This window comes from Apteryx rowi, unplaced genomic scaffold (genome assembly GCF_003343035.1).
Source record: "Apteryx rowi isolate R43461 unplaced genomic scaffold, aptRow1 scaffold_481, whole genome shotgun sequence".
NCBI lineage: Eukaryota > Metazoa > Chordata > Aves > Apterygiformes > Apterygidae > Apteryx > Apteryx rowi.
This window is the reverse complement of record NW_020450740.1, coordinates 110,574-120,824: the sequence shown is the minus strand read 5'-3', so window position 1 is coordinate 120,824 and position 10,251 is coordinate 110,574. Positions and strand designations below refer to the sequence as shown.

The following is a 10,251-nucleotide window of genomic DNA, read 5'->3' as shown; positions in this document are numbered from 1 at the left end:
TGGATAGCATTTGTATTGTAATCCTAACTAAAAGGCAGATCACTTGTAGATACAATTCATGCCCAAAGAGCTGGTGGTCCCATTGATGTTGAGACAATTGTAAGAACTGTGGTGGAAAGGGAGAGCAGAAGTTCATTACTCCAGTGCTGAAAAGTTGGTGCACCAGAATGCACTATGTTAATTATGTACACTAGAGCATTTAATTTTTTTTTAATACTGAGATAAACAAAACCAGACATGAACAGGCTCCACCACTTCTATTTAGGTGTTTAGAGCTTACCTCCCTCATGGGTAAGGAGACTCAACTGTAGCAGTCTAACTTCTCAGTTACAGAACCTACTCTGCTCTCGATAGAGTATAACTCACAGATGTAAGGCATATTGACATTTCTTTTGACATCCAAACATTAAACTACTTCCTAGTCTGGTTTCCAGGATGCCACCTGTGCATGAATCTACTTATCCATTCCTATTCAATAACTTTTGAGTCTTTGGTTCAAAATCAGATGAAACTGTGGTAGACGTTTCAAAGACAATAATCGAAAGTTTTTCAATGTATGTGATTAGACTCAGGCAAAAGAACTAAATTAATGTTTTCTCTAAGGGAAAGATGTGTTGAATGTTCTCTTTAGCAGCAGTTGCTGGGTCAGTCAGCACACTGAAGCACCTCCAGTGCCCTTTCTTGTCTGGTGGGAATAACACAGGAGAGAGGAAGCTGGAAATACTGTTGTTTCTGTTGGGGGAAGCAAGAAAACAAAGGTCTCATCTGTACAAAAACAGTTGCTTATTAGTTCTGCTAGTTGTGAAATGACTTGATTCCTTTTGAAATCAGTCTTCCTCACTTACTCAGGGTAAGAAAAATTTAACCATGAAGGTAGGAGTGATTGAGACCCATCACTCCCATATGGTTGTTCCCAGTGTGGTCGTGGAAGACACCAGTGAGGACCCTGGGCAGATGCATGAAGGGGAAAACAGGTAAATCAAATTTCCCGGATTAAATTCTACTGTTTCATGGTTTTTTTTTTTAATAATTTGCATGGGATTAACCTGGTACAGATGTTTGCCTTCATCTAATTATTTTCACTCTCTCTTAACAAAGTTTTTAAGATTGGGATATTTTGCTTATTGTAAATATTTAGGAAATTAAAATGCCGACTCTTTCAATTTACCTAGATAACTTAGCCCATGATAAAAATGGTGAGAAACAGTTCTGTGACAATTTAAATGACAACGTTTTTGTATTTTAGCAGATACCATATAACTATCCTGTTTTGCTATTCCTTAGGCAACGGTATCTACCTGGTACATTTGCACTCTACAATATTAACAACAATAGTAATAAAGATGAGTAAGTATCTTGGTAATTTCACACAATAAGAGTACTGCAATGTTTGTTGTTTAAGCAGAGATGAAAAAGAATAATGTATATCTAATCATTTCCTTATAAGCAGTTATCTCATACAAGCAATTCTGAAAGATATCACATGTAAATTTGAACTTTATGTACATCAAATATGTAAAATAGATGATCATTCCCAATACCAAAGCTATTGGTATGATATCTATTACTTTAAAATGAAAATAGTTCCATGTGAAAAAATAAGCAAAACTTTTTTTCAAGGCCAGGCACTTAAGGATAATGTTAACCTTACTGAACTCAGATGCTTTTAATAAATAACAGTGGAAGCAATGGCTATGTGCATCCCATGAGCCTCTCATATTTTTCTTTTCCTTAGAGAGGAGAAGAAGAAAAAGAAAAAAGAAAAGAAGAGGTAAGGCAGAGTTATAATACTACTAACTTGTAAGACATTTAATTTATTTCCAAATATGTTCTAACTTGGTCTGTAACAACTGAAAATGTAAATCTATTCCTTAGCAAGTCAGAAGAAAAAAAGGAAAAAGAAAAGGATGGAGAACAAAAGAACAAGGAAAAAAAGGAAAAAAAACAAAACAAAGATAAGTCCAAGAACAAAGAAAAGAAAGAGGAGTAAGTATTTTTCATTTAGATCCTGCTATGTTAGTCTAGTAAAGATTGCTTTTGATGTAAAACTGAATCCATTCATGGACATCCTCCAAACAAGAGGCTTATACTCCAGTGAATGAGTGTACTGACTGCTGTTGTTCTGTCTGGAGTAGAGCTGCTCTGATTTAAACCCATATGACAATAGAATGAGAATATGCATGCATGGAATTGATCTGAAAAAAATAATCAGAAAAAAATCTCCTATGGATTCTGAATAAGATCCTTGACAATTTTGAGACACATAATATAATAACCTAAAAATTCACTTTATCAGCACACTGTAAACTCTGCAGCCCTTACTCTTTCACCAGCTTTCTCAGTGGCTTCACATATATACTTAGAAATAGGGATAACAGGACAGAGCATACAAAAGTTCATAAAAGTGCAGAAGGAACAGTTTGCTGATTCTTTTTTCTCTTTTTTTGATAATGCTGTGCAGCAAAAGATGGGCCACTGTAGAGCAATCTCTTCTACAAATTATGGCACCTACAAGCCAGTAAACTCGTACTGTCATCTAAAAGCTCTTGCTCTACCTTTTGCATTTAGCTTGGTAATTTCATAACTTTTTGGCCCAGAAAGAGAAACTTAAAATAGTGCACTTAGGACTAGTGTTCTTTGATTGCATGTTCTTTGGTTTCCCTGTTGGTTCCTCTATGTAAACTATGCCAGTGTTTCTTCCTTTTTCAGTCTTAGACTTTTCCCAGTAAGGAAGGCATTGTGTGTCTCACATTAACATTGATATTCACATAATCATTCTGTTTTTGGAAAGATGATCAAATCAATTATCAGACAAGACCATTACTTTGGAAGGAAACAAATTATTTTAAAAGGGTTGAACTGCCAAGTTGATTTTCCTTAGCAAAATCTAGACTCTGAAGTTTAGGACCGTAGTCATATGTGACAATTAGTTTCATGCTCTCCATGTATTCAAGCAAGGAAGCGTAACTTGAAGAACGTGTTTCTTTTTTTTTTTTTTTTAATAATAACAATTTCCGGAATGCTTTGTTCCCCCAAATTTGTTATGCATATTTTAAGTCTCTCATTAAATCTCTTTTTTTTCCTGCCTATCACTCAGGAAGAAGAAAGAAATTTTTGTTATTGATCCAGCAGGAAATGTGTATTACAACTGGTTGTTTTGCATCACAATGCCTGTCATGTACAACTGGACCATGATTATTGCTAGGTGATGTAAATAATAATGTACTCTCTTATTTCTCATAAAGTAATTATAGTGCTGTACTTCTTTGTCATATTAAAAGCTTCCTGATTATCAGACAGAGTAGATATAAATAAAACAGGTAAAATAAATAAAACAGAAATCACACGCATCTTTAAAATCCCTRCCACTCTTGCCAGCTGGATTTCTGCATCTTCAGCAGATTCACTTCACAGAATCTGACATTTCATTATTTTTTTCCATTTCTATGAATCCAGTGAATAAAAAGCATAGCCATTAACAGAAGATTGGGAAAGTTTCATAAATAACATAAAACCTTGGTCTCATAAGAGAAATTATTAGGCAGCATTCCCAGCTAGCATAAGTATTAGTTCTCCATATAACTACACAAGGCATTGATTACTTGCAAATATTCTGTAGTCCAAATTGTAAACATTTGCTAGAAGCAGAAAGGTAAACAAGATATGCAGAAGCACTGTAAAATGGCTACATTTTTCAAAGTGTGGCTGATATTGCAGAGATCCTTTAACGAGTATATAAAATTTCTGACAAATTGTGAAGTCTCTAAATAGATAATTTACTTTATTCATCATTGATCTCATGCAACTATTTCATTTCCATTTCATGACAATTTACTTTTTCTTTTCCTATTCAGAGCCTGTTTTGACGAACTTCAGCATGACTACTTAACAGTATGGTTCGTTGCTGATTATGTTTCTGATATCATCTATGTTGCTGACATGTTTGTACGGACAAGAACAGGTAAGTTTACCCAATGATTAATGATTCTTATTCATATATTTGTATCAGGCAGTTTAAAATATTCAGAAGAGTGCTACTTTTATCATTTGGGTACTCTTGATGGGGAACAAGAGTAAAAAAGACATCAAATTACATCTCCAAAAAACCTGTAAAAGATCTGTAGATCTGTGACCTGTAAAAACACAAAAAACTCTTGGACATCTTACTGAAGGCATACACAAAGCCCCTGGCATGAGGTAAGCTAGACACAAGCTGCTCTGCCTGGAACTGTGTACAAGGCAAATCAACCCACAATATCGGCAAATGAGGATCGGGGATTCTAAAAAGTTAGTGCCTGAAGCTGGACTCTGTATTTAAGGCACTTCAAATACTTGCATGATTTTCAGGACCACTGAGCAATCAAGACATCCAATCAGCTTCAGCTGCAACTGTTTCTTTTAAAATCTTATCTTACATCTGGAGCTATTGAGTAGCTACACTCAATATGGGACTGAAATTCCTGTGCTTACACTCTTCGCCCTCGTTTTAACCACCCTTCCTATAGCTTGCAATGTTTTTCTTTTTTCCCCCTAGATGTTCACCAGGTAGTAGAATGGTGGAGGGAAGACCATTAGAGCCAGAAATGTATAATTTTAAAAGCTGTACAGTTTAGCTGGAGCTGAACCATATGGCCTTAAGTAGAATATTTGGAAGTAAGCAGTTGCTTATAAAAAAATAAGAAAATTATGTAGTATCTGGAACTTCTAGCCAAAATATTGTTCAGGATAGATTTGGACTGATGCTAAACAGAATGCAGTGAAAGTTGAAGTCAAAACACTTTTCAATATTTAAAATTTGATTTTAGGTTACCTGGAGCAAGGTCTTCTGGTCAAAGAAGAAGAAAAACTTAGAGAGAAATACAAGACATCTTTTCAATTCAAATTAGATTTTTTGTCTATCATACCAACTGATCTCTTATACTTTAAGGTAGGACTGAGTTACCCAGAATTAAGAATAAACAGATTATTTAGAGTAGCTCGTATGTTTGAATTCTTCCAGCGAACAGAAACAAGGACAAACTACCCAAATATCTTCAGGATCTCTAACCTTGTCATGTACATTGTGATTATTATTCACTGGAATGCCTGTGTGTACTACTCAATCTCCAAAGCTATTGGATTTGGGGCTGACACATGGGTCTATCCCAACACATCCCATCCTGAATTTGCCCGTCTGATTAGAAAGTATGTCTATAGTCTCTACTGGTCAACACTGACCCTGACTACTATTGGTGAAACACCCCCTCCTGTAAGGGATTCTGAGTATTTCTTTGTAGTTGTTGACTTCTTGGTTGGAGTATTGATTTTTGCTACCATTGTTGGTAATGTGGGTTCTATGATCTCCAATATGAATGCTGCCAGAGCAGAGTTTCAAGCAAGGATTGATGCTATCAAGCAGTATATGCACTTTCGGAATGTAAGTAAAGACATGGAAAAAAGAGTTATAAAGTGGTTTGACTATTTGTGGACAAATAAGAAGGCAGTGGATGAAAGGGAAGTCTTGAGGTATCTGCCAGATAAACTAAGAGCAGAGATTGCAATCAACGTTCATCTGGAAACACTGAAAAAAGTTCGGATTTTTGCAGACTGTGAAGCTGGGCTGTTGGTTGAACTTGTCTTGAAACTCCGGCCACAAGTATATAGTCCTGGAGATTATATTTGCCGAAAGGGAGATATTGGACGAGAGATGTACATTATCAAAGAAGGCAAACTTGCAGTAGTTGCTGATGATGGAATTACGCAATTTGTGGTCTTAAGTGATGGTAGCTACTTTGGAGAGATTAGCATTCTTAATATCAAAGGTAGCAAAGCTGGCAACCGAAGAACAGCCAATATTAGAAGTATTGGTTACTCGGACTTGTTTTGTCTATCTAAAGATGATCTCATGGAGGCTTTAACAGAGTATCCAGATGCAAAGGCTATGCTGGAAGAGAAAGGAAAGCAAATCTTAATGAAAGATGGACTGCTGGACATTGAAGTTGCAAATTTAGGAAGTGATCCTAAAGATATAGAAGAAAAGATCAGTTACATGGAAAGAGCAATGGACAGATTACAAACAAGGTTTGCCAGGTTGTTGGCCGAGTATGATGCTGCACAACAGAAACTGAAAAAAAGACTTACACAAATTGAGAAAATATTGAAGCCAGTTACAGAGCATGAATTCTCAGACTTAGAAGAATTAGATCCATCCACAGACAAACCTGGAGTGTCAAAAGCAGAATAAAAAACTAGAGTTTGCCTATAAGACTTAGGGTCAATTCTTGCATGGGGCTGAATACTTTCATTTCCCATCTTTGTAGGACCTGACTATTAATTATGAAAAATTATTTGGTCAGATAATGTCACTAATTTCCTACAAGCAACACATATTTGGCAGGTTTAGGAAAGAATATGAAGAATCAAGAACGAGGATAGAACATAATGCCTTGCTCTGGCACAAACAAACAGTATTATCTGCTACACAAACAAACAGTATTATCTGCTAATGTGTTTAGTATTCTTTATGTAACACCACTGTACAGCAAATGTAGTTAAACTATATACTATCACATACTGGTAAGCACTGAAAGTTTTACTGAGTATTTTAAAATAATTTCTTCATGTCTACTTATGGAAAGAAGGAATATTTGGTAAACAATTGTATTAATTATTTGAAGTAAATATAGGCATGAATCATGATAATAAATTTGTGYATAAACAAACACATTAATATCTTGAATAATGCAAGATTAATTAATTATGGAACATTACATAAAACTAGCTGTATCTACAATGAAGATGTAAATACTGATGATTGTAAGATCTAGAAAATACTATGACTTCATTGGGTCCATCTTATCTGACCTCTTGAAACTTGAGTGAACAGTTTTATAACAGTGCTTTTTTCAGGATATTACATGCAAAGACTGGAATATGGAGGGGGAAAATCTGACCTTTTGTGAGCATCTGTATGAGAAATCTGGATGGTTTATAGTCTATCTGATCTTTCCACAATAATAATAAATACATAATACTGAAGACTATTCTGCTCCATGTAATCATATGGCGGCTGAACATGGACTATCATGTTTTTAAGATCTGGGCTTAAAAATTTGTCTTGTGTCCCCACTATAACCACTGAGCATACAGGCAGACAGCAAGGGGAAGAGACAATAGAAAGTAGCCAAACTCTTGTGATAGCCTCTTCTGTAGCTGCTATTCAGGAAAGACTACAGGGCCTAGATAAGGTATTTTATTCAATGATAGGATATTTCTTTCTGCCATTCTTAACTACTAATAAGGTGGTAAAATCTACTGCTTCATATGTCAGATAAATTTTCAACTGGTTTAAGGGGTATTTTCTTCTTGGATTTTCCCCTAAATTATGTTGTTTTTTTTTTCCATTGGCAAAGCTGTTTTTATTAACTGTGGTTCCAGACTTGGCTAAGCATTTTCACTAGATTCTGATCATAACCACTTAATGTTGGAAAAGTTTGATGGCAAGGAGTAGAGAAAAGGACTGCAAGAGAATGCGTACTTCTGTAGTTAGGACACTTGAATATCCTGGGCAACTGGACTGTATGTCTGCATGAAAATTAGTGTCACTTGATAATATCTCTGTACTTCCATTCCTCTCCTTAATAAAATGAAGATATTATATATGGGATCTTTTACAGAAGTAGGTAAAATAGGTCTTTTGTAAAGTACATTCATTTCTGATTGTTTTGATTTTTGTATTGTTCATGAGTCTCCAGAATGGGAGAGATCTACAGATAACTCCCGATTTCACTGCAAGGATTAAATGTTATGAAGTAAATAATGCATAGAATATGTAATGAACAACACTGTTGATCTTGTGCTTTGAATGACAAACGGCATGATGTGCTGGTGAGGGGAAAGTGTACACAATCATTTAATAAAACACTATCAGTGCTTACAAAAACAAGCATTATTCTGGCATTTACTGTATTTTGAATGCCAGGTTTTGCAATCAGCATTCTTACAATGCAGATTTTGAACATAATTTGCAATTTATATTGCAGCAACATCTACAGGCCTGCGTCATATTTTACTAGGCACTTAGAAAGCACTTTTCACCTTTGTTGAAGTGTTTAAGACTTTATTAGAGAAATGTGTGATATGGTGCTTAACAGAATTACTAATATTATACTAATGAGTTTTAACTAATAAAGGCGGAGAGCTACCGTTCGCACTTTTTTTCTGTTTTACTGATCCTTCAGTCTATGATATGAATTAYAGTCACTAGCTGCAAGTACAGTCACTAGGGACTTTTTGGAGAATAAAAATTTTTCGATTTAAAACATTTCAAAATAAAACAGAAAAACATAATTGACGTCCAGTAGTTTAGTTAACATATTCAGGAGCTTTGTGATCTAAAATCTTGAATTATTTAACTTTTATAAGCATGTATTTGCTCAAAAAATACTAAGTGTAAAGTCTCCTCCTGACACAACAAGATCAAATACAGGTGTCATGAAAAAATGCCAAACAAATTAAAATTATTTCAAATTGCATTTATTTGTCAGAATATTTCTGGATTGTCACGTCCCACCTCCGAAAAGCGGTGGGGGGGAGTGACTCAGATTCGCAAATCCCCTTTGGTGTGGACTAAGGCGAGATAACACTCGAGGTCCTTACATAAGCATCAACTTTAATGGAACAAATATCCTGCAAACATTGGCCCTCTCACAGTTATATCTAAACCAAGGTAGGCTTTGCATTACTTAACAACTTTAAGAGAAGAAAGAAAGAAATAAAGAGATAGGAAGATCACCAGTCCTGACCCAGCGTTGGACCTGCCAACGGGGGCGTTCGGTCTAGATACACCCTTATTTATTGCCCCAGTTCCTGGACTTCCAGAACCGTCTCTCGCCCCAGTTCCAGGAGTGGTTGAGACACCAGTCAGTCAAGAGAAGTGACACCAGGCCCCCTCCTCACGACCTTCTGGGGCTTTCTCCCATTTCAGGGACCTTCTTTCAGGGCACTGTTCAGGCTCATAGCACAGCCATTTGGGTCTCGTCCCTTACATGGATGTATGGAGTTTCTTCATTATGGATTTTTGCAGTAAAATCTAGTGAATATTACTTCAGTGAAGTTGCTAAACATGCTTAATGGCTTTTTTTTTTAAATCTAACATATTCTCAAAGAGAGGAGCTGGAAGGAAAATGAGGTTAACAGTCTCACACTACATAAAAGGTTGCCAGAAAGGGAGCCGAAGCCAATTGTTTCTACAGCCAGACTGGCAGGCAAGAAGAAATTCACCTATTAAATAACAGAAATCCTTATTTGGATATTAGAAAAAAAAATTCTGACTATTAACAGTATAATCTACTGGAACAGGCTTCATATGGATACCATGGACCTTCTCAATGGATAATTTCAAGAAGGGCTATGCCAAGCACAGGCTACCTTAGCACACTTCAGCTTTCCAGGGCAGGTGAGAACAACTAGCTTTGGGAGCCATGCTCTCAGCAATGGCACCACACAAGTGTCTACAGATTTGGAAAGCAAGCAACACTCATGTTTGGTTCTCACAAAATACCCTATTATCTCCTCAGAGCACGGCAGTAAAGACAGTAATGGGAGGGCATCTTCTGGCAGGCCCGATTAGGGGTCTTGTTGGCCATCGTTTGGCCGTTGTTAAATTTAACAGTTCCGTGACCTGAAGGCAGCTAACGAACGAACCCAAAGGCCAGAGGAGCCACACAGGTTTCCCCAATTTCTGCTCCTTCGTTCCCCTCAGGAGGGAACTTGCATTACATCATAATTATTTACGCTTGTTCCTTCGAGAACCTCATCACCTGATCAAAATTAAAGATAATTCCTATGAAAAAAAGCTCCTATGAAATATTTCTTTGTCAACTGCCCTATATAGGGGCAGCGGGGCAAGGAAGATAAGTGCGCGCCCGCGCCCTCCCCTGCGCATGCGCCCCACCGCCACTCCGGTGCATTCTGGGCGCTGTAGTCTCCTGAGCGGCAACTTCCGCCCCGTCCCCGTACTTCTCGGCCTCCCTGCGCGCGGGGGCTGCTGGGAGTTGTAGTCCCGGGAACGAGGAGCCCACCGCTGGCGAGCGCTGCCGCCGTCCTCGTCCGCTTTGGCGGGCGCTGGCGGCCACTTCCGGACGGCGCCAGGCGGGGGTGTGGCGGGGCCCAGCCCGCGCCGCCGTCCTTGTCCCACCTGGCGGAGCGATGGAGGCGGCCTGGCGCCAGGCCGGCCGGGGCAGGGGCCGCGCCCGGCCGGGGGACGGGGTC

General features: G+C 37.7%; 2 protein-coding genes across 2 annotated transcripts in view; both read left to right on the top strand.

The window, feature by feature from the left end:
• The first annotated feature begins 867 nt into the window (after window positions 1-867).
• Window positions 868-6,223, top strand: CNGA1 (cyclic nucleotide gated channel alpha 1). Its single transcript, XM_026078641.1, is given in 7 exon segments — window positions 868-974; window positions 1,276-1,351; window positions 1,746-1,771; window positions 1,876-1,986; window positions 3,098-3,205; window positions 3,855-3,961; window positions 4,806-6,223. Coding segments are annotated over 7 exon segments (1,953 nt in total).
• Window positions 6,224-9,390: 3,167 nt separating this feature from the next.
• NFXL1 (nuclear transcription factor, X-box binding like 1) overlaps window positions 9,391-10,251 on the top strand; it is a 53,746-nt gene continuing 52,885 nt past the window's right edge. The window contains exon 1 of the mRNA XM_026078618.1: window positions 9,391-9,436. Within this exon, the coding sequence (XP_025934403.1) occupies window positions 9,391-9,436 (46 nt within the window). The remainder of the gene's footprint in view (window positions 9,437-10,251) is intronic.